This window comes from Anabrus simplex, chromosome 3, assembly GCF_040414725.1.
Source record: "Anabrus simplex isolate iqAnaSimp1 chromosome 3, ASM4041472v1, whole genome shotgun sequence".
Taxonomy (NCBI): Eukaryota; Metazoa; Arthropoda; class Insecta; order Orthoptera; family Tettigoniidae; genus Anabrus; species Anabrus simplex.
Window position 1 is genome coordinate 226,002,168 of NC_090267.1, and position 25,520 is coordinate 226,027,687.

Below are 25,520 nucleotides of genomic sequence, written 5' to 3' on the forward strand. Positions count from 1 at the left end.
ATAGACCTGCACTATTGTGGTGGGCATTGGTTTTTTTAGTGTCTATCTTGACGACAATAATTCTTTCACTATGCTGGTTGTAGTAGCTTACCTGCTGCTCTATTTTCTTATTCATTATTAAACCACCTACTGCATTTCCCCTGTTTGATTTTGTGTTGATAATTCGGTAGTTGCCTGACCAAAAATCCTTTTCTTTCTGCCAACATACTTCACTTATACCAACTATATTTAACTTTAGTCTATCCATCTCCCTTTTCAGATTCTCTAACCTACCACAACGATTCAAACTTCTAACATTCCACACTCCGACTCGCAGAATGTCAATATCCATCTTCCTGATTATTGCCCCCTCTCGTGTAGTCTCCACCCAGAGATCCGAATGGGGGACTAGTTCACCTCCGGAATCTTTTACCTGGGAGGAAGCCATCATCAGTACATCATTCATACAGAGAGCTGTATGTCCTCAGGAGTTACTTATGGCTGTAATTTCCCATTGCTTTCAGCCGTGTAGCAGTATCAACACAGCTAAGCCATGTTGAGTATTATTACAAGGCCGTATCAGTCAATCATCTAGACTGCCGCCCTTGCAACTTCCGAAAGGCTGCTACCCCCCTTTCGATGAACCATTCGTTAGTCTGGTCTCTCAACAGATACCCATCCGATATGGTTGCACCTGCGGCTCGGCTATCTGCTTCATTTGGACACGCAAGCCTCCCCACCGTGGCAAGGTCTCCTGGTTCACAGGGGAGGATATAAAACATAGTGATGTGAGAAAGGTGAGTCGAGCCAGGTTGCTGCTCTTTTATGCCTTCACTTTCAAGCATTACGGCATGTCACCAATCATTTCACTTAAATACTGGTACTGTATAAGTAGTCTAAGTTAATCAAGGCAATATTAGTGACTGAAGAACATTGTTTGTTTCTTTTCATAGATAAAGGGATTCCCGTTCAAAAGGAGAGCGAGTGAACCAGCACATACAGTGAAGGTCACAAAGCAATAAATTTAACACAGAAATAAAATCACATTGTATTTTTATTAATATGTACGGCATTTGAAATAAGTTTTTGGACTGAATTGAAAAAAATGGAATAAAGAAAAACTAACGATACAGCAGAATTATTGAAAGTATTTACATTGAAAATATTTATTTACATAAAAATTCTTTCCCTGCTTATAAACAATGGTAGTTTAAGTTATATAAATATGAAAAAGAAATTTTGCTTTGTGTAGTTCTAAGTACCATACAGAATGTATCATTAATAATTTCATTTATTATTAGAGATATTAAACATAAGAATAATATGACCGAAATGTACTATTGGGCTCTTTAAAAAAAATGCCACAGAAAAGATCAGTGTTTCCAAATTCACAATTACTTTATATATATATATATATTTGCTATTTGTTTTACGCTGCACCAACACAGGTAGGTCTTATGGCGACAATGGGATAGGAAAGGCCTAGGAATGGGGAGGAAGCGGTTGTGGCCTTAATTAAGGTACAGCCCCAGCATTTGCCTGGTGTGAAAATGGGAAACCACGGAAAACCATCTTCAGGGCTGCCAACAGTGGGGTTCGAACCTACTATCCTCTGGATGCAAGCTCACAGCTGCACGCCCCTAACCGCATGGCCAACTCGCCCGGTCAGTTACTTTAATTATAAAGCTATTTTGTTCTAAACTATTCTAATAAGAATAAAATATTCAGGTTTTTGTCGCAAAATAAAAATAATTCTTGTATCGTTTCCTTTGAAAAAATAGCCTTATTTGCTTTAACTGTATATATTCGAATTACATAATCTATTCAATGGTTGACCACCGGGGAGGATGCTCCTGTTATCACCTGATCCATTACCCTTTTCCCCCTGCTGCACATACACTTACTTGAATGACAGGTCCGTGTAGGCAAGTACACTCATGTTCATAAAAACATCAGAACACCTTGAAAAACTAGAAATAGGAAGTTCATATTCACAGGACATGTGCACTAGTATGTTCTGAAGAAATGATTAGCATTTGAACCATATCAGCCCTCAGGTTCAACATCCACATCGATATCTCAGAGCACCACCACTAACCGGTAAAATGTGACTGCAGCTCTCGTTGTCGCTAGAAACCAAAGGTAATGGATCAGTGTGACTTGAGCAGATATACAGGATGCCTCACAGATATATACGAGAACTGCACCGTCAAAAGAGTGATTTAATGCTGGGGCTGTACCTTAATTAAGGCCACGGCCGCTTCCTTCCAACTCCTAGGCCTTTCCTATCCCATCGTCGCCATAAGACCTATCTGTGTCGGAGCGACGTAAAGCCCCTAGCAAAAAAAAAAAAAAGTGATTTTGAAAGATGGCGCATTATTGGCATGAGAGAACATGATGCATTCATCTGGGAAATTGCTGCTGTGTGTGGTGAAGTGTGTCGACAGTGCAACGGATGTGTACAGAATGGTTCACGGAGGGCCGCAGAACACGATGAGATGGGTCTGGTCACACCAACCTTACCACTCCCCAAGAAGATTGAAATCTCATCCGAATGCCATTGCAGGACAGATCTGTGTCCTCCTTGACTCTGGCGCAACAATGGAACAGTGTCACACATTGAATACTATCAGGAGTGACAGTCATCACTTTTGTTGACTTCAAGAAAGCATATTGCCCCCTTCATTCCTGGCATGCTCAGCTGGAGAGCGCGAGTCTCAAGGGTGGACTGTTCGCTGCCTGGCTTTGCTTAATTTTGAAGGCAGGGAAAGAGACAAGGACTAGCGACAATAATACAAAAAGGTTTAAACAACAGGTTTTTGACATTTATTAACACTAGCACTCAATAGCAATTAACAAATTAACATTAAATAAATCTTGATGGTAATTCAAAATTAAATTCTTCTTAGCCAGTTCCCTTAGATACAGCATTTAATTCCTCCGACCCCTTGGAAGTCTAAATATGTTGCAAGTATACAGATTTATATTAGCCTACTTCTGGCTCAATGAAACAAAAAAATTAATTTTATATGGGGAGGACCTCCTCTTAAATGCTGTAATTATTTACAAGTTGAAAACCGAACAAATCTCAATGAGCTATCTGACTCATAACTGGTTTTAAGCATTTAAATTATCAGATCCATTCATGTCAACATCCATTACTTCAAATGAAAATTTAAATTCTTTGAGTAACTGAAATAAATTATGGTATCAAGATTTTACAAGAAAAAAAATATTAATCACGTAGTTCTACTTGTGGGTAAACTTACAATACATCGTCTCATTCATCAAATGTGAGATCCATTGAACTGGACAAAAAATTTTATTCGGAAGACATTACTTAAAGATGTCTCTATCAGACTTATTTCCATCAAACTGTACTTGTACAATAATTATTTCCATGAAACTTCCTTTAATATTTAACAGAACAACACGTGAAGTTATTCTTTAACATCTGACGCCTTGAGAAAATTTTAACATTACAAGCTTTACAATAACAGTGAACATTGTCCAGACACATGAAATAATCCCTCCTTATTCATTGGTGTCTGATACTTTGTCCTTATCTCAACTTAATTTTAAAATAAAATTTACTAAAGTTTTAACTTTCAACTTTCAATAAGTCAGATCAAGTTAAACAACGGTGCTGATAACCTGGGTCCAACATGATGAACACGTGGCCGGGTCAAAACCGCATTTCAAAAAATATCACAAGTCACTGAAATTGCTACAGCACACACACAGCATTCACACAAAGACACGCGAGAATTATTTACATTATTTGCAACGAATTCTAGACTTTGAATTTTATATTTTGATTTTTACCCTAGGCACATAAAATATCACGATGACCGTATCAGTTTTAAAAAAAAAATCCATTTACGACTCTCAGAAATGTGATGAAATCTGAGTGATCACTTAATCAAAGATGATGAAAATTTCACATTTGTTACAATAACATCAGCGGTTGATATCCGGAAGAACTGTCGTCTACAGATACGCACATAGTACAGGTCAAACATTAGCATTCGCATTCTGGTTGATGAGCCACGGCATTATTATTACTTAACTCTACGTTTATCAATCAACGTGTACACCACACTTGAAGAAATTATGTTTTACCACACACGTACTCTTCAAATAAAATTCAAATGAATTCAATAATTCAATAAACACAGTAAACGATCCGTCAGGATTTTGCCATATTCCAGGCTCACATTCATCCTAATTGAGCACACATTACCATCTTACAACAAGATCAAGCAATATTTAAACTCATGACCCTTACTCATTCATTTAACCCGAGGTGGAATTTTTATTATTATTATTATTATTATTATTATTATTATTATTATTATTATTATTATTATTATTATTATTATTATTAGATGTGCTAGATATTAAATTTACGTAAACCAGCATTCGACAATAAGCCAGATGACACTAATGCACATTAAATCCAAAAAGAAGAAAATTTACATTGAAATTCAGCGTAACAAACACGTCTTCCTAATGTCCCACATGACTTCCACATTGAAAATATTTTTAAAATTAAATTTATTGATGAGGACAGTGATTTTTAAATTACACTGAACTACTACATGGGACATTTGGAGTGATCATAGAAGACACGCGCACATCCTAGCTACTCTAATAGAATCCAATAATCACTCACACACAACGTGACAACACTACCATTCCCCATGTGAAATAAAGATATTAACTACTACTGCAAATCTAGAAGAAATACTACCACTAATGAATAAGTAAGCATTATTTCTACAAAGAGATGAACAGATAAAACATTAGAAAAGGGTATTTAAATGTAAGGTGAAACTGGATCTCTGCCGATGATCTGGAATTACTGGATCACATGTTGTTGGTTATCTGCTTCCGTCGTTATCTCCCCATGTTAGATGTTGCCTACATTTTAGTACACCATCGCAGCAGTGAAGTCCAATGCAGAAATACTGTAGGTCTCCTCTTCAGATCGTTGAAACATCTTGATGAACTCCAATGACCACATGGCGATCTTCTTCTTTCTTCTAGTACAGTGAAGGCTGAAACTGACACAAATTTTTAGAAGATATTCCACACACACAATTACGTCGAGTTTTAGAGATGAATAACACGTAACTTAGCCTGCGAAAATCTGCCAGACTTGTTGACTAATGTACTATAAGAAGGTAGTTGATTTGTACTGTCGTCGAGTAGAAATATTGCCGAGTCCAGTGACAGAGCGACTGCGTTATAAAATCCCAGAAGAATGCAAGTACGAGCCAGTAAAACACATACGTAGAGCACGAATAATTAAGAGTAAGAGAGTGTTTCTTCTGAAAACTTGGGTATTTAAGCATTTCTCAAGGTGGGTGTGTCTCTACATTGACTCGTAATTGGCCGTCGTCTTACACCTGATAGGTCATTACAATTCTTGAAAGTATTCTCACTCAAAGATTCTGGCACGCATACTTCACCTTGCAGTGGCCTTGGACGTTCCCAGTGGGTCATGTGACACAGCTGACCGGTCGATTGAAAATCAATACCTTGCTCTCGGCTGGTGAGAACCGGTTCCATACATGCGGACACGTCTCTATAACCCAGGACTGGAAATATATCATCCACACTAATGAAATAATAGCCTCTTACTTGAATACACAATAAAATGTTTATTGCAGGCCAAATTTGAAGGGGACAATATGACAGTATAGATCATGAGTCATTACTTAAAATCCTCAAGGAATTTGGATTACACCAGAAACATATCAACCTTATTGGAATTACCGTTAAGAACACTAAATCAAAAGTTAAATTCAGAGGGGAGTTGTCTGAATCATTTGAAATCCGAACTAGACTTCGACAGGGTGACGGTCTCTCACCATTACTATTTAACTGTACACTGGAGAAAATCATGTGAGAGTGACTAAGATATGCCAACCAAACATCAAGATTGGAAAATATACCAAACTCAACTGCCTGGCATTTGCAGATGACCTTGCGCTGCTCACAAATAGTGTGGAAGAGGCTAAACACCAAATTGAAGAATTTGAAAAAATAGCAGCAAAAGTCAGACTACAAATCTCATTTGGAAAGATGGAAATGATGCCATCCTTCAAAGTTGAAACACCAACTATCACACTGAATAATAACAAACAAAACAAGATTGTAAATAAATTCAAGTATCTTGGGGAGAGTATTACTTGGAACTTAAACGAGAAAGTATCGGCAGAAAATAGAACAACTAAATTGAAACAAGCACAATGTATCACTTGGCCAACCTACAAGAAAGCTCTCTCGAAAAAAAATGCTCATTTTCAAAAATTGATACCTGCCTGGTCATCAGATGATATAGATGTTGTTCCCATAGGGAACCTGAAATATTTATCCCGAATGAGACAAAGTCTCTCATAGTGCATTGGCACTGCCGGTGGCTCTAAGTAGCCTACGCAGTGGCCTCCACAGTATGCACTAGCCATGCGTCTTGGTAAGTGTGCTATTTACCAACTGGTGAGCCCAATTTAGCATACTAGGGCGAAACACTGGCAAGTGGAAATGAGTTAGCTGGAAAATTTATAATGTCCAATAATGGACCAACTATACTGGCATTATAAACTTACTCATTCGGGATAAAATTTCAGGTGCCCTATGGGAACATCTATATCATCTGATGGCCAGGCAGGTATAAATTTTTGAAAATGAGACAAAGTCTTTCATAATTCATTGGCACTGCCGGTGGCTCCAAGTAGCCTACGCAGTGGCCTCCACAGTATGCACTAGCCATGCGTCTTCGTAGGTGTGCTATTTACCAACTAATGAGCCCAACTTAGCACACTGGGGTGAAACACTGGCAACCAGGAATGAGTTAGCTGGAAAATTCATAATGTCCAATAATGGACCAACTATACTGGTATTATAAATTTACTCATTCGGGATATATATTTCAGGTTCCCTATGGGAATCAGCATCAATATCAACATACCACTTAGTCCAGCAGCTCGTCTCCTTTCTCTCAAGTCTTGCCAGCCCAAACTTTCCAACATTTCTGTAACACTACTCTTTTGTCAGAAATCACCCAGAAAAAGTCGAGCTCCTCTTCTTTGGATTTTTTCCAGTTCTTCAATCAAGTAATCCTGGTGAGGGTCCCATACACTGGAACCATACTCTAGTTGGGGTCTTACCAGAGACTTATATGCCCTCTCCTTTACATCCTTACTACAACCATCATAACCATGTGCAGAAATCTGTACCCTTTATTTACAATCCCATTTATGTGATTACCCCAATGAAGATCTTTCTCCTTTTATGAACTTCTAGGTACTTACAATGATCTCCATTTAACCCCATCAATACAGTAATTAAAACTGAGAGGACTTTTCCTATTTGTGGAAGTCACAACTTGACTTTCAACCCCATTTATCATCATACATAACTGCCAACTTTACAAAACCAAAAATCAGGAGATTTTGATATAAAAATTAGGAAAAATAAGGAGAAATCAGGAGATACAATTGATCAAAACTGCTTATACTACATGTGTTGCTCAATACATTACTATGATAAATTTAGAACAATTACTGTCTCAAAGCCCGACTGTTGCTATACGAGGTTACAAGGCTAAAAATTACACATCTCTATTACCTGACAGGAAGTATGTGAGTGCGATGATCAGTCTCTGATAAGTCTTCCGAAAATAGTATGAACTCATGCTCCACAAGTGTGAGTCGGTCGTGCACTTAGATGCCATTACTTAGCAAATGCATAGATTAATATATTGCATCAAGCACCCGCGTGATTATGCGAAGCGCAATGCTATTTATATCAAATAACTATCTGTTGTACCCGTGCTTTGCTACGGAATTCTCACAAAGACTGTCCTTATAGTTCTCCGAACTGAAGTCAACACATTACAAGTCATTACAATGACGTCAGTACGAATGTCACGATTAAAAGTAATGCTGGCATATGAAATATTTGATAAAATGAAAAACACATTTTCCTACTTTTAAAGAAAAGTACTACCATGGTATTTGACTTGTGGCATTACTAATCAAGAGTAGCGTAGACTCATGGTATTCCACATATTAGGGTACTACTCACAGGTAATGTAATGCGCACATGTAACACAGACATATGGTGTTCCTCACATAGGTGTACTAATCACAGGGACTCATACTATCCTGTGGTACACTCACATAGTGGGTACTAATCATAGGTAGGGCAGACCCACGGTGTCGTTCACAGAGTGGTACTAATCACAGCTATTGTAAAACTCACCCTACTAATTACAAACCTGTTATGTACCTAACAGAGGTACTACGCACAAGTAAAAGCGACCCATGGTATTCGCTGCATGGTGGTTCTAATTACAAGCAGTCTCATGGTTCTGATTCGATCATCCCTTGGTCGCTCCTTTTAGTCGCCTCTCACAACAGGCAGGGAATACCATGGGTGTATTCTTCGCCTGCGTCCCCTACCCACAGGGGGATGTGTGTTTGGTCCGCAAGAGCTATTTTATTTTGCACAAGTTCGCCGGCAAGCCGGTTAGGACCCCCCTATGATGTAGATGTTGATTCCCATAGGGAACCTAAAATATTTGTCCCGAATGAGTAAATTTATAATACCAATATAATGGTCCGTTATTGGACATTATAAATTTTCCAGCTAACTCATTCTTGGTTGCCTGCGTTTCGCCCTCGTGTGCTAAGTTAAGCTCGTCAGTTGGGACTTAGCACACCACCCAAGACGCAAGGCTAGTGCATACCGTGGAGGCCACTGCATAGGCTATTTGACGCCACCAGCAGTGCCAATGCACTATGAGAGCTATGTCTCATTTCCAAAAATAGATGCCTGCCTGGCCATCAAATGATGTAGATGTTGATTCCCATAGGGAACCTAAAATATTTGTCCCGAATGAGTAAATTTATAATACCAATATAATGGTCCGTTATTGGACATTATAAATTTTCCAGCTAACTCATTCTTGGTTGCCTGCGTTTCGCCCTCGTGTGCTAAGTTAAGCTCGTCAGTTGGGACTTAGCACACCACCCAAGACGCAAGGCTAGTGCATACCGTGGAGGCCACTGCATAGGCTATTTGAAGCCACCAGCAGTGCCAATGCACTATGAGAGCTATGTCTCATTTCCAAAAATAGATGCCTGCCTGGCCATCAAATGATGTAGATGTTGATTCCCATAGGGAACCTAAAATATTTGTCCCGAATGAGTAAATTTATAATACCAATATAATGGTCCGTTATTGGACATTATAAATTTTCCAGCTAACTCATTCTTGGTTGCCTGCGTTTCGCCCTCGTGTGCTAAGTTAAGCTCGTCAGTTGGGACTTAGCACACCACCCAAGACGCAAGGCTAGTGCATACCGTGGAGGCCACTGCATAGGCTATTTGAAGCCACCAGCAGTGCCAATGCACTATGAGAGCTATGTCTCATTTCCAAAAATAGATGCCTGCCTGGCCATCAAATGATGTAGATGTTGATTCCCATAGGGAACCTAAAATATTTGTCCCGAATGAGTAAATTTATAATACCAATATAATGGTCCGTTATTGGACATTATAAATTTTCCAGCTAACTCATTCTTGGTTGCCTGCGTTTCGCCCTCGTGTGCTAAGTTAAGCTCGTCAGTTGGGACTTAGCACACCACCCAAGACGCAAGGCTAGTGCATACCGTGGAGGCCACTGCTGGTGGCTTCAAATAGCCTATGCAGTGGCCTCCACGGTATGCACTAGCAGGCAACCAAGAATGAGTTAGCTGGAAAATTTATAATGTCCAATAACGGACCATTATATTGGTATTATAAATTTACTCATTCGGGACAAATATTTTAGGTTCCCTATGGGAATCAACATCTACATCATTTGATGGCCAGGCAGGCATCTATTTTTGGAAATGAGACATAGCTCTCATAGTGCATTGGCAGTGCTGGTGGCTTCAAATAGCCTATGCAGTGGCCTCCACGGTATGCACTAGCCTTGCGTCTTGGGTGGTGTGCTAAGTCCCAACTGACGAGCTTAACTTAGCACACGAGGGCGAAACGCAGGCAACCAAGAATGAGTTAGCTGGAAAATTTATAATGTCCAATAACGGACCATTATATTGGTATTATAAATTTACTCATTCGGGACAAATATTTTAGGTTCCCTATGGGAATCAACATCTACATCATTTGATGGCCAGGCAGGCATCTATTTTTGGAAATGAGACATAGCTCTCATAGTGCATTGGCACTGCTGGTGGCTTCAAATAGCCTATGCAGTGGCCTCCACGGTATGCACTAGCCTTGCGTCTTGGGTGGTGTGCTAAGTCCCAACTGACGAGCTTAACTTAGCACACGAGGGCGAAACGCAGGCAACCAAGAATGAGTTAGCTGGAAAATTTATAATGTCCAATAACGGACCATTATATTGGTATTATAAATTTACTCATTCGGGACAAATATTTTAGGTTCCCTATGGGAATCAACATCTACATCATTTGATGGCCAGGCAGGCATCTATTTTTGGAAATGAGACATAGCTCTCATAGTGCATTGGCACTGCTGGTGGCTTCAAATAGCCTATGCAGTGGCCTCCACGGTATGCACTAGCCTTGCGTCTTGGGTGGTGTGCTAAGTCCCAACTGACGAGCTTAACTTAGCACACGAGGGCGAAACGCAGGCAACCAAGAATGAGTTAGCTGGAAAATTTATAATGTCCAATAACGGACCATTATATTGGTATTATAAATTTACTCATTCGGGACAAATATTTTAGGTTCCCTATGGGAATCAACATCTACATCATTTGATGGCCAGGCAGGCATCTATTTTTGGAAATGAGACATAGCTCTCATAGTGCATTGGCACTGCTGGTGGCTTCAAATAGCCTATGCAGTGGCCTCCACGGTATGCACTAGCCTTGCGTCTTGGGTGGTGTGCTAAGTCCCAACTGACGAGCTTAACTTAGCACACGAGGGCGAAACGCAGGCAACCAAGAATGAGTTAGCTGGAAAATTTATAATGTCCAATAACGGACCATTATATTGGTATTATAAATTTACTCATTCGGGACAAATATTTTAGGTTCCCTATGGGAATCAACATCTACATCATTTGATGGCCAGGCAGGCATCTATTTTTGGAAATGAGACATAGCTCTCATAGTGCATTGGCACTGCTGGTGGCTTCAAATAGCCTATGCAGTGGCCTCCACGGTATGCACTAGCCTTGCGTCTTGGGTGGTGTGCTAAGTCCCAACTGACGAGCTTAACTTAGCACACGAGGGCGAAACGCAGGCAACCAAGAATGAGTTAGCTGGAAAATTTATAATGTCCAATAACGGACCATTATATTGGTATTATAAATTTACTCATTCAGGACAAATATTTTAGGTTCCCTATGGGAATCAACATCTACATCATTTGATGGCCAGGCAGGCATCTATTTTTGGAAATGAGACATAGCTCTCATAGTGCATTGGCACTGCTGGTGGCTTCAAATAGCCTATGCAGTGGCCTCCACGGTATGCACTAGCCTTGCGTCTTGGGTGGTGTGCTAAGTCCCAACTGACGAGCTTAACTTAGCACACGAGGGCGAAACGCAGGCAACCAAGAATGAGTTAGCTGGAAAATTTATAATGTCCAATAACGGACCATTATATTGGTATTATAAATTTACTCATTCGGGACAAATATTTTAGGTTCCCTATGGGAATCAACATCTACATCATTTGATGGCCAGGCAGGCATCTATTTTTGGAAATGAGACATAGCTCTCATAGTGCATTGGCACTGCTGGTGGCTTCAAATAGCCTATGCAGTGGCCTCCACGGTATGCACTAGCCTTGCGTCTTGGGTGGTGTGCTAAGTCCCAACTGACGAGCTTAACTTAGCACACGAGGGCGAAACGCAGGCAACCAAGAATGAGTTAGCTGGAAAATTTATAATGTCCAATAACGGACCATTATATTGGTATTATAAATTTACTCATTCGGGACAAATATTTTAGGTTCCCTATGGGAATCAACATCTACATCATTTGATGGCCAGGCAGGCATCTATTTTTGGAAATGAGACATAGCTCTCATAGTGCATTGGCACTGCTGGTGGCTTCAAATAGCCTATGCAGTGGCCTCCACGGTATGCACTAGCCTTGCGTCTTGGGTGGTGTGCTAAGTCCCAACTGACGAGCTTAACTTAGCACACGAGGGCGAAACGCAGGCAACCAAGAATGAGTTAGCTGGAAAATTTATAATGTCCAATAACGGACCATTATATTGGTATTATAAATTTACTCATTCGGGACAAATATTTTAGGTTCCCTATGGGAATCAACATCTACATCATTTGATGGCCAGGCAGGCATCTATTTTTGGAAATGAGACATAGCTCTCATAGTGCATTGGCACTGCTGGTGGCTTCAAATAGCCTATGCAGTGGCCTCCACGGTATGCACTAGCCTTGCGTCTTGGGTGGTGTGCTAAGTCCCAACTGACGAGCTTAACTTAGCACACGAGGGCGAAACGCAGGCAACCAAGAATGAGTTAGCTGGTAAATTTATAATGTCCAATAACGGACCATTATATTGGTATTATAGGACCCCCCTATTCGCCACATGGGAGTATCACCTCTCCCCCTGCTACGCCACTGTGCACACTGCTCATTCCGATTACTACCTCAGAGTAGGGATCGAATAGCTGGAATACTACGATGATCCATTGTGTTTCGTACCAGTAGTATCAGAAAATTTATGAACCAGAGGAATGGCATGCTAAAGAAGAGAGAGATCTAACTCCCCAGCTACTTCCTGCCAATATTCAGGCAGGCTGTTATACTAGATACGCAGCAGTAATAACATCTATCGGAGATAAATGGCATATACAAAGCACATCACAACAAACAATGGTCAGTGTAATGTTAATATTGTTCAATTTTATGAGCTTTCTGTATTGCAGGCCTTCACATTTCGTTTTCTTCCGACTCTGTGATATTAGAGCATCTAATGTAAACCGAGTCCTACTTTCTTTCATGACTTCCTCTTGTATTATTCAAGTGATCATCCCTTCATGACTTTTTTCTCATTCTTATAATATCTTCACCATTTAATCACCATCACGACCAATAATATTATTATAGTCGGTACGGTAAAACTGAATAAGACATAAATAATCAGAACTTATACTTTCTATAACTTTTGGTAAGTAGTACTTTTCGATATGACCAATAAGATAGGTAATTAAAAATTAAATTTTTGGCACCTTCCCCTAAACTACCATTTCAAACAGGGTGAATAAAATTATTTATAACGTAGACTGTAGTTCCTTATTCCCCAACTTTACATACTGATTTCAATTAAATTCTGTTCACCTATTTTCTCATACCTTGGTGCTGATACGGACTTATCAACAAATACCCAAATCCATGAATATCTCTGTTATCATAGCCAGTAAGGTAGAAATATATAAGACATAAATAAAAGGAAATTTAATAATCCAGTATATAACTTTAATTATGTAGCATTTATCGATACAGCCAATAATAACATAAATATTTGAGAATTAAATTTTAGGCCTTCCCCTAAAGTACCATTTCACTCAGCGTGAATACAATTATTTATGGCCTTGATGTAGAGACTTATCTGCCGACTTTACAAAACGATTTTCATTAAATTCTCTTAACCGTTTTCTCGTGATATGCGTACATACATACATACATACATACATACATACATACATACATACATACATACATACATACAGACAGACAGCACATACAGACAGAGATTACGGAAAATTAAAACCTGCATTTCTCCTTGTTACTGTGGTCATGACCGATACAGAAATATCATTCTTTTAAATTCTGAGCAATGTACAAACCCTTATTTTTATTCAGATAAATTAAATTTAGAATAGTCTCAAATGGCTCCTAAAATCTCTAGAAAAGTCACTAGTCATTACCATTGAAATTCTATCACTAAATTACTAAAAAAAGACTCCATATCTAGCGGCTAGTTTCTAGAATCGACTAGACTGATGTGAACGAACACGAACATAGCACGCGAGAACGAGAGATTGACAATCGATAGACGCGTCGCGATATACAGGTTTCAATAATCATCGCACATTCGCACAAATTTCTCGCATTAGTGAATGTCGATATTTCGTTTGCAAGTGGCCAATGAGCGAAGGAACTCCGGCCACATGCGTAAAAAAGCTGAAATGGCAGGATTTGAAGACAAGTGTTTGGAGTTCACAAAAAAAACTAAAAATCGGGAGAAATAATAGAATAATTGGTAGGCGGGAAAAACTGTTGAAAATCGGGAGTCTCCCACCTAAATCGGGAAAGTTAGCAGGTATGATCATATCATTGTCTACTGTTCATCTCACATCATTATCCAGGTCATTTTGCAGTTTCTCACAATCTTGTAACTTACTTATTACTGTATACAGAGTAACATCACCTGCAAAAAGCCTTAACTCTGATTCCACTTCTTTAATAATAATAATGTTATTTGCTTTACGTCCCACTAACTACTTCTTAAGGTCTTCGGAGACGCCGACGTGCTGGAATTTAGTCCCGCAGGAGTTCTTTTACGTGCCAGTAAATCTACCGACACGGGGCTGTCGTATTTGAGCACCTTCAAATACCACCGGACTGAGCCAGGATCGAACCTGCCAAGTTGGGGTTAGAAGGCCAGCGCCTTAACCGTCTGAGCCACTCAGCCCGGCTCCGCTTCTTTACTCATATCAGTTATATATATAAGAAAACATAAAGGTCCAATAATATTGCCATGAGAAATTTCCCTCTTAATTATTACAGGGTCACATAAGCTTTGCCTACTCTAATTCTCTGACATCTATTTTCTAGAGATATAGCTACCCATTCAATCACTCTTTTGTCTAGTCCAACTGCACTAATTTTTGCCAGTAGTCTCTCATGATCTACCTTATCAGATGCGTTAGATAGGTCAATTGCAATACAGTCCACTTGACCTGAATCCAAGATATCTGCTACTACAGTGTAGGAACCCACTAAGGAAAGTTTTCAAAAAATTCGACCTCTAAGGTGATAAGTCCCTGAAAACCAAAATATTAATTAATGTGAAACCATTCACCTGACAAACTTGAAATTTCACTCAATGAGTGCTCCTTTATGCACTAGATGTTAAATACGACTAGTGTAAAAAAAAAAAAAAAAAAAAAAAAAAAAAAAAAAAAAAAAAAAAAAAAAAAAAAAAAAAACCAAAACACTGCAGCCCTTAAGGGTTAAATGGGGGTTAATACTAAAAAACAAAAGTAATAATTTCTCTGAAACTGCATGATATTCAAGGTTAAAATTTAACATAGTGGTTGCTCTTATATGTCTTGGATTTTACACAAATAGCAGTCTTAAAACAATACACTCCTAAGGGGTTTTGACTGGAAGTTAAAATGTCAAATGATATCCCAGGAGTTAAATAACAGAAGGTTTGAAAACATTAAAAATCAGAAGTTAAATGGGATTAAGATCTACGTTCAACGTATTACGATAAAATCAAATTGAGGTTCATATTTTAAATCCTAGATGTGAAATAGGATCCACTCTTAAGGGTTTAAATCGGCGTTAGTTCCGGAAGCAAAATTAACTATTTGTCCAAAACTGTTTGACATACGAAGTTGTGATTTTAAAATAATGTTGTTGTTGTATGTCCTATGTGTCAAGTATCATATAATACTTCAAAATATTTCTTCTCTAAGGAGTTCAGATGGGTACTGACTTTGAAAATCACGACATTCACACTTCCTAAATGGTTTCACATACGAACTTAAGTTGAATAAGAAATATTTTTAAAACATTCGACCTCCAAAAGAAAACATTCATTCCTCCATTACTGTTTGACGTATAAAACCAAAATTTCACAGGTTGGTCGCTTTTACATCCTATATGTTAAATAAGATAGGGTTTTAGAACATTCCAATGGGGTTCAAATAAGAGTTCGATCTGAAAATAAATAATTGTTCACACAAAACCATTTGCCATACAAACTCAGCCGACAGTGGACTATAGAAAATTTAAAACTCTGAAAGATAACTTTCATTTTTAAAGCCATAACAAAGAAAGGGTATCTTGCCAGTAATCAATAAATATAATGCTCATCATTAACTGCAAGTATGTTAGCATAATAATATGCTGTGTTACACTTTTAGTTGTGAAAAACTACACCAATTTGCTTTTTAATTATTATAATACATATTTTGTAACAAAAATTAGTACTCCTCAAAGAATACCAGTGGTTTCTCAAGTCAAGTAAAAAATGGGAGGAGAAAAAGGATGATGGGCTAGCATTTCTTGAAACTGAGACACCCAAGTGGAAGTCAGGGACACTGACCGCTAGACCAGCAGTGTTACAGGTACTCATATGAAAATGTACAAAATATATGCAGGATGTTAAATTTAAGGAGCCATTTTCTCATTAAATAAGGGCTGATGGTACACACCCTTAGACTCATATCTGTTTATTTTTTGACACAGATCAACCTTCTAAAGTTTCAACGAAACTGATCTCTCACAGCTGTGTCCTTTCCTTGTTAGTATTGCTTGTGGGTGGTGCTCACTATCTTAAAATGGTCAAGAATCCCTGTTGTTATACAAGCACTGTAAATTAATCTTCAACATATACAAAGGTCATCTCCTGAAGGAGAAGAAAAATGCTCACCTGAGTGGACCCTAAGATGATAATCATAATGAGACTTGGTCACAAAGCCTTTCTTGCAGAGGATGCACTGAAAGGGCTTCTTCTCAGCAGCACAGAAGTTGTGATATTTAACACTGTATTTGGCACCAAAGGACTTATTGCATGCAGTGCAGTGGTATCGAACTGGATTACCTAGGAAAAGAACAAATATTAATTTCATAGATGTGAAATTCTGAACAGATTCAAGTCACTTATTATCTCTGCATTAAGATATAGAAAAACTAAAATGACATTTATGAACAGCAACAACAAATAAAGTGAATTTGTCCATATGAAATGCACTTGGGATAAGAGAACGATTTGTACCCAGTCTGAGAAACTCCCCTGATCATCTTATCAGTCCATTCATAAATACTTAACGAGCTATCGTAGCATAGTAAAACCTGCCTTCAACAGAATCCTAAAGGACTGGGAAAAGTTTCTGCTAAAGACAGTTTCCGTTTAATGAAGATGCACTAGAAAATAGTGTACATAGTCTATTTATTTGCACTAAACAGGTGAAAACATGATAAACATTAACAGAATACTGATCACTTTTGTTACCAGTGCAGTAGACACTTTCTGATACAGTACTGTACCTAATATTCTCCAGCAGTCAAACAGTGGCCTTACTTACTCTTGATTCCCTGACTTTCCACTAAAACTTCATTCCAAGAAATTACCAAATTCTGTCATAGGGTGAATTCCTGTAGTTCCCTTAAACTTCTGAGCATATCATGATAAGTCTTATTTAAACACAATGTCATCATCTTTCCCCTCTTCTTTTTCATATAGTGAGCACTACTGAACCACAGGTAGTTACAGAAAATCACCAAAACAAAAAGATGCACCTGCCCTTGCATCACAGGCTGTCTAGAATTTATAGAATGGTTAAAATATTGCTTAAGGATACACTGGGAGGATTAAAAATTTTCCATTTAGCTTCCATTTTCACATTTGAAAGTGTTCATTTAATCCAGCATAATTTGCATTACATTTTATGACTAAATGAAGAGACTGGGATAATTTTCCGATAAAGACAAGTTTCTGCTTAATAGACAGCCTATTTAAAATAGGTTTTACTGTGTGCTATACAGAAAATAGGGTGGGAATCAATAAATTACCAGGTACAATATGTACAGAATCCAATACAAATGGAGACATAACAGCATTCATCTTTAAAAACTTATTATGTACCAATGAGAAGGAGACAAAAAATAGTGGTTTACAAGACAGAAGAATGCCTTGATGGGTTTGGGAAGAAAAGAAAGTAACACACCAAAATGTAAAGAGGAGGCAAAGGCAGGTTATCTTGTGCTCAGGCAAAGAACTTCTCCTACTTATGCTAACTGACATGTATACAAGCAAGAGTATGTAATTCACAATTTCAACAGTAAAAGGTTATCACTTATTAATAGACTTTGGAAATGCTGTTAGCACCTATGCAGAGGTTTGAGTACAGTCAGAAAGCACATTTATAAAGTTACTAACTGAATTACAAGATATATGCATATTTTGGAGGTTAGCATACATATATCTCTACTTCAGGATTTAATACACATATGTCTAGACATTCATGATTAATGTGCATATTTTAATGGATTTATGTGAACATTCACTACAATACCATATCCTTGCCAAAGTGAACATTATAGGAGATAAAAATTCCTTGAACGGAACAAGTATCATAACCATATTGTCGATAAGTTATAATTTTCATAGTAGTTCGTATTGGCTGGCCCTGCGGTGTAGGGGTAGCATGCCTGCCTCTTACCCGAAGGTGCCAGGTTCGATTCCCGGCCAGGTCAGGTGATTTTTACCTGCATTTGAGGGCTAGTTTGAGGTCCAGTCAGCCTACGTGATTACAATTGAGGAGTTATCTGATGGTGAGATGGCGGCCCTAGTCTAGAAAGCGAAGAATAATGGCCAAGAGGATCCGTTGTGCTGACCACACTACACCTCGTAATCTGTAGGCCTTCGGGCTGAGCAGTGGTCACTTGGTGCTTTGGGGCTGTTGCGCCATGTTTTTTTTTTTTGTTTGTTTGGTTTGTACAGAACTGTATTGTCGTTCGAAGGAATATACAGCTGGAGAACAGAGCAGGTGTCACTTCTTACCTACACTTCTGAGAATATTTGCTAATTGGTGACTGTATGGGGACAGTACAGGTAAACCACCAGTTGAGTAGCTCTTGGCTTAATCGTAGAATTTTGAAAAGGAAATGGAATGTGAACCTTTCTTAGACGGGCGACAGTGCGTACACAATGAAATAACTTGCTGAATAGTAATGCCACGATAATAGTTTTGAAGTTTCCATACCAATATCTAAGGAGAGATATTTATTGCTTCATTGGGGTGGTATGGCCTGAGGCCCATAGGATGGCCTAAAGAACAATAGGATGTGGCTTTAGATGATGATGATGATGATGATGCTTGTTGTTAAGCGGGGCCTAACATCTAGGTCACTGGCCCCTAATGGTGCGAAATGAGACGAAATGCAATGACAATTTAAAAGTACACAATTCATCCACTGATCAGAATTCAAAACGTGATGATGAAGAATGAAGGAATGAATATGAATTTAAAACAATCAGTGGATCCGACCCGCAATGGCTCACCTGACCAGAAACAATATTACGGACCAAGGGACTGTTTCCAAAGCACAATCCTAAATCGATGATGCTTGTTGTCTAAAGGAGTTCAATATCCATGTCAATGGTCCCTCATAATGGCATTTATCACTAGTAAAGGAGAACCATGGTATTTCTCAGGTTGCGGTACTAATCAAAGGTAGTGTAAACTCACGGTGTTCCAAACATTATGGTAGTACTCACAAGTATTGTACGTCGTACAGGTAATGCAGATCTCTGGTGTTTCTCACATAATGACGAATCTCTTAGTCAACACAAACCCATAGTGTTCCTCATTTAGGTGTACTAATCCCGGGTGCCGGTATTCCCGTGGTGTTCTGCATATAGTGGGTAGTAATCATAGGCAATGAAGACCCACGGTGTCGTTCATATTGCGTTACTAACCACAGGCAACGCCCAGACCCGTGGTGTTTTTCACTTAATAGTACTAATTATGGGCAACGTAAGATCGTGGTGTTCCGCATTTAGTGGTACTAATCACAGGTACTGGAAACCCACAGTGAATCCCGCTCTATTGCTATGAATCACAAAACTATTTAGTACCTAACAGAGTGGTACTACTCGCAAGTAAAGGCGACCCATGGTGTTCCCCGCATGATGGTACTAATCATAAGTAGTTTCATGGTTCTGGTGCAATCATCCCTTGGTCACCCCTTTTAGTCTCCTCTTACGACAGGCAGGGGATACCGTGGGAGTATTCTTCGCCTGCGTCCCCCACACACAGGGGGTAGACAAAGAGAAAGAACAAAAAAGTAGGGATCTGTCACTTCGAAAAATGAAGTAACGGACGAAGAAAGGCAAGGGCCACGAAGGGCGTAAAAATGAAAGACTCCCTAGGTCTCGAATGCTCTAATACCGTTGGGGTCGCAAAAGAACAAGAGTTGACCAAGGGAGGTCGGACAGAATAGATGAAAGTGAGGAGCCTGGCACAAGTAAGTAGAAGCAATGCCACGACTCAGCTAAAAAACCCGTGATCGCCAACCTATGCTCCCAATTTGAAAGCCCCTGGGGCCCCTTTTAGTCGCCTCTTACGGCAGGCAGGGGATACCGTGGGTGTATTCTTCATCTGCGTCCCCCACCCACAGGGGGTAGGATGTGGTTTTAAATGAGATACTGGTTTTCTGTTCAATAAAAGTATTCTAGTACTCAGTTGCTCTTCATTCAGAAAGTAGTACATTCAAACAAAACAGGTTATAGCGTGTCTCACAACTTAGTGAAAGCAGTTTTTATAATTAAGGTGTTTATATCTGTACGATTATTAGACGGAAGACCAGTTAGTGCTTTCGCAAATCTGATTTTTAAGCAGAGACACTGATAAAAGAAAAGAGCAGTAGAAGTTATCTTTTTTATTTTTATTTGCTTTACGTCGCACCAACACAGATAGGTCTTGTGGCGACGATGGGACAGGAAAAGCCTAGGAATGGGAAGGAAGCGGCCGTGGCCTTAATTAAGGTACAGCCCCAGCATTTGCCTGGTGTGAAAATGGGAAACCACGGAAAACCATCTTCAGAGCTGCCGACAGTGGGATTCGAACCCACTCTCTCCCGGATGCGAGCTCACAGCTGCGCGCCCCTAGCTGCACAGCTAACTCGCCCGGTAAGAAGTTATCTTCTAAGATGGTGGACGGAAGGTGATGTAGATTACAGATGGTAAGGTAGTTTTTTGTCAAGTCTATACAAAACAGGTTAAAAAAGTCTCAGCTCACACAGCATTCCAATACTGGAGCTCACATGTTTGCTAAACAAGTGGGTACCAATAACAAGAAACACATTTTACTGACAGAAGAATGGCCATCTTCTTCAGGATGGAATGAGTTTAAAGCTGATCCATGTCACACAGTGATTGCGGCAAATATTCCGTAGGATAAACTGACAACCCTAATTTGTGTGGCTTTCTAGAAAAATAATGCAACCAAACTATTCTTCAAGAATCCACACTAAGGAAAAGACACTTGAACAAGTGGTATAATTTGGTGGTCAAAGAAATCCGAGGAAAGTTACACAGCAGTCTAGTTTAGGGAGCAGTAGATGAGATAACGGATGCATGCAGCAGGAATATAACAAATATGTTAGTCAGAAAATTGTGTGGAGATGAACCGGGAACTCCTTACCTCATCTTGTGTACAGTGTTAGAAAGGACATATCATTCTACAATTACTTGCTTTGTGGATGATTTGTTACACTTGCTATGGCATTCAACTGGCCATGAAGACCATTTTGGATACTTCCAACAGTTGCTGATAGCTACATACTTAAAGCCACCACATCACTAAAGGCATTTTAGCCTGATTTCATTTATGACCTTAACAGGGTGGCAGAAGAAAATGAACACAGTTTTCTGCTGTCAACAAGATAATATCTACTACAAAGAAAGTGTTTCTGAAAGCGCCTCTTAGGAGGCTCCCGCTTAGCGGGAGTGCTTATCAGACGTACCTCTCCCTTCTGAGCCAGTCCTTACACGATGGAGAAGTTGGATTGAAGCACACTTTTTCACTGTCAGTATTTCGATAAAAGGATTAGTGATGTTACTGCCATTCAACAGGCTAAAGACATGTTCAACAATGAAATTGTTCAGAGATTTCGCAGTCATCGTCACAGACTCCAAAATAATATGGAAATTGATTAAGAAGCTAGAAACCCTTGGCTTACAGCTCAGTGTTTCTATGGAGATGTTGAAGGGAGTGAAACATTAGCTCGCGTGTGTTAGAAACTGAGTCTAACCATCGTCGCCTTGGACATTGTTTGCAAACAAAACTGTGCTATGTTTTGGAAAGAAATTTGGGCTAGAAAATTATGACAGCTATAAGTAAGTATCTGGAAGGTGATAGTGCGCATCTATCAGAATATGTAACTCCTAAACTTGTATTTACGTTAACTTTAAATCACAAATATCAAGTATTTTCACCAGGAAACCTCGAAGAGACCCTTGTAGTGTACTGCAAGGTGAATTACAGACAGGAAGTGTAACAGGAGTAACCTGGGCTTGTAATGAGAGGAAAACAGTGTTAATTCAAATCTGTTTTTGCTAACCATGGACATGGTCTGATCTATGCATATTTCTGAACAAACTACATTGTGTACATAATATCATTTAGACTTTCACGGCTCGTGTAACTATTCATGATGTATATTTTGGGTTTATGCTGTATAATGAACTACATGAACACTCTCAACACGTTTCAAAAGGAACCTTGCCTTTGTTCATCAGGAGAAACAGAAAAATGATACATGGTGCATCAAAGGTTGCTAAGAGAAAGCAACAAAGAACTTAGACTTGATGCCAACAAAGTTGTCGTAAATTTGTCCAGTATGCCTCTAAATGAAACCCAACAGGCAGTGTTTACCAAAGGTCTCAACTTTGCTGTAGTGCCAAGAAGAATTCCAATTGAGGAACTTATTACATCTATAGAATCCTCAGTACATTACCTCACACCTGAAGAGGTTGAGGAAGTTAGACAAGAATGTTCCAGAGTTCTCAAGACCGCTAAGCCACCTACGCCCAACTTAAAACAAGGTGAAGGCCGGGTGCTAAAAGTATAAGGGACAATTCTGATATAATCGTTCTCCCTGCTGATAAGGGTAACGTGACAGTGGTGATGGATAAGGATGATTATGATAACAAGATCTTATCTTTGTTAGCAGATCCTATATACAGGATTAATAGTCATGATCCTACAACTCGCTACTCAGATGCGACCGTCAAATTGGTCAAGCAATCTTCTATTCCAGGGGATGCTATTCCTCTGAGACTGTATGGGCTTCCTAAAATACATAAGGAAGGTGTTCCTCTTAGGCCTATTGTTAGTACGATTGGTTCCACTATATATGCCCTTTCTAAATATTTAGGTAGTCTACTTCAACCACTCCTGGGTAACACCCTTTCCTATATTAAGGATTCCACACACTTCATTGGGAAGTTAAAAGCTATATCACTTCAGCCGGGTGATGTCTTAGTGAGTCTCGATGTGGTGTCTCTGTTTATGAGAGTACCTACTGATGGTGATATGTCTCTCATTAATGATATTTTTACTGAAGACATCGCAAGACTTTTCTATCACTGCATGACCTCCTCCTACTTTCAATGAAATGAGGAATATTATGGATAGACAGATGGTGTGGCCATGATAAGTCCTCTTTCTCCTGTTGTGGCTAATTTCTTCATGGAGAACTTTGAAGAGAAAGCTTTGTCGCTGGCACCTTGCAAATGGAAGATATAGTAGTGATATGTGGATGATACATTCTTTGTTTGGACAGGAGGTGAAGACAAGCTTGGTCATTTCCTGGATCACCTTAATCGCCAGCACCCTTCCATTTATTTCACCATAGAAATGGAATCTGACGGCAAAATACCATTTTTAGATATTCTCGTCACCAAGAAAGAGGATGGATCTTTAGCACACAGCATTTATTGTAAGCCTACACACACCAATAGATATCTCCATGCAGATTCTCACCATCACCCTGCTCAGAAACATGGCATCCATACAATTCTAACTACCAGGGCTTGGAGGATTTGTGAAGTGTCTCCTCTACAAGAGGAAATTAACACCTTGAGAACTACCTCTGAGAGCAACGGGTACAGCAAAGCTTTGATCTCTATGGTTCTGAAACCGACGCATAAACGGGCGTCTGTTAAAAAAAAAAAAATGTAAAAGGAACAATTTACCTACCTTACATATGTAACACAACGGATCGTATTGTTAAAATCTGACGTAGGTACAATGTACAAAATGTATTTGGAACTTCAATTAAGATTAGGCAACTCCTGCAACCAACTAAGGACAGTTTGCCTAAATTGCAACAATCTGGTATCTACAGAGTTCCCTGTACTTGTGGCAAGGCTTATACTGGGCAGACTTTGAGAACGATATGTACTCATAGTATAGAACATAACAAGTGTGACTCAACCAACCTGATAAATCAGCTGTTGCTGATGATGCCTTAACACCTGGTCATGATGTTATGTTGCAAGAAGGGGATGTTCTTGCCCGTATAAAACAATATCACCCCAGAATCATCAGGGAGGCGGTTGAAGTACGTAAACACCCAGATAATTTCATTATTATTTATGGCCCATATGTTTTAATATGTTCTACATACTCATGTTCTAACTTATTGTAACCTTTTACCTTGACTACAGATATTTTAATTTCATGCTACTGTATTCATTTCCATCCCCCATTAGACATCTGGATGTCTAATACAATAACAACTTGTGAATTGTCTAATGGCTGGAAACAAATCATGTACTAGCTGATGATGGCCATTAAGAGCCGAAACCGGTACTAGTTTAATCTATTTAAAATAAATTGTGTATTGATTGGTGGAAAAACACATTTCTTATCTATACTTTGAATCTGTCAATATGGAAAATGAAATTTATAAATAATAATACGGAAGCCAACCAGGCAAAACGTAAGGCATTTGAATATCAGAACTTGAAAATTAAACTAATGAACGCAACCAAAAGCATTGCCTTTTTGAAGGAATGCCTTTCAAACAACTTAACACTGAAATTTCTCCAGAAATACAATAATAAACACAGACGAACTGCTCAGACACGCAAAACACGACTAATGAAATTTGGTTAAAGGAAGAAATAAAATTCCTGTATCGTAAGAAACAACACCTTAATAATGAACTTTACTCAACACACCTGAAAGCATCCCATGAACTCCCACACAGCTATTGGAATTACTTTCAACGAATTTCCAGAGAAAAAATAGAAGACTTAGCCATAAAGAAACAAAACACACTAAACAAAAAACTGGAAACAATGAAAGAACTACAAAGTAAACCAAAGCCACTAACCATAATCCAAAACAAAGATCCCTCTCTTCCTAACAAGGATTCAAAACATAAATTCCATCCACCTATAAAAAATCTTACGCAAACCGCATTTGACGACGTAGAAACGGATATGTTGAGCAGGGGACCCAAACACAACTGGGGTAATGCACCATCCTACCAGAATATTATAACTACCGCTACTGAAACAGAACTTGCTTTACAAAGGATCCCATATGACGTACGAGACGAAGTTAGACACAAAATCAGTAGAAAGATCCCGCAATACATCAATAATATTCACAATAATAACCTAAACATGAATATCACCAATAGATCGAACTTAAACAAACTTAAAAATAAAATAAAACAGAACAATCTACTAATAACGAAGGCCGACAAA

General features: G+C 39.0%; 1 protein-coding gene across 2 annotated transcripts in view; it reads right to left on the bottom strand.

Moving 5' to 3' along the window:
- LOC136866168 (uncharacterized) overlaps positions 1-25,520 on the bottom strand; it is a 169,252-nt gene that overhangs the window by 75,154 nt on the left and 68,578 nt on the right. For both annotated transcript variants that reach the window (XM_067142898.2, XM_067142897.2), the window contains exon 4: positions 16,665-16,835. In XM_067142898.2, coding sequence (XP_066998999.2) covers positions 16,665-16,835 — 171 coding nt within the window. The remainder of the gene's footprint in view (positions 1-16,664; positions 16,836-25,520) is intronic.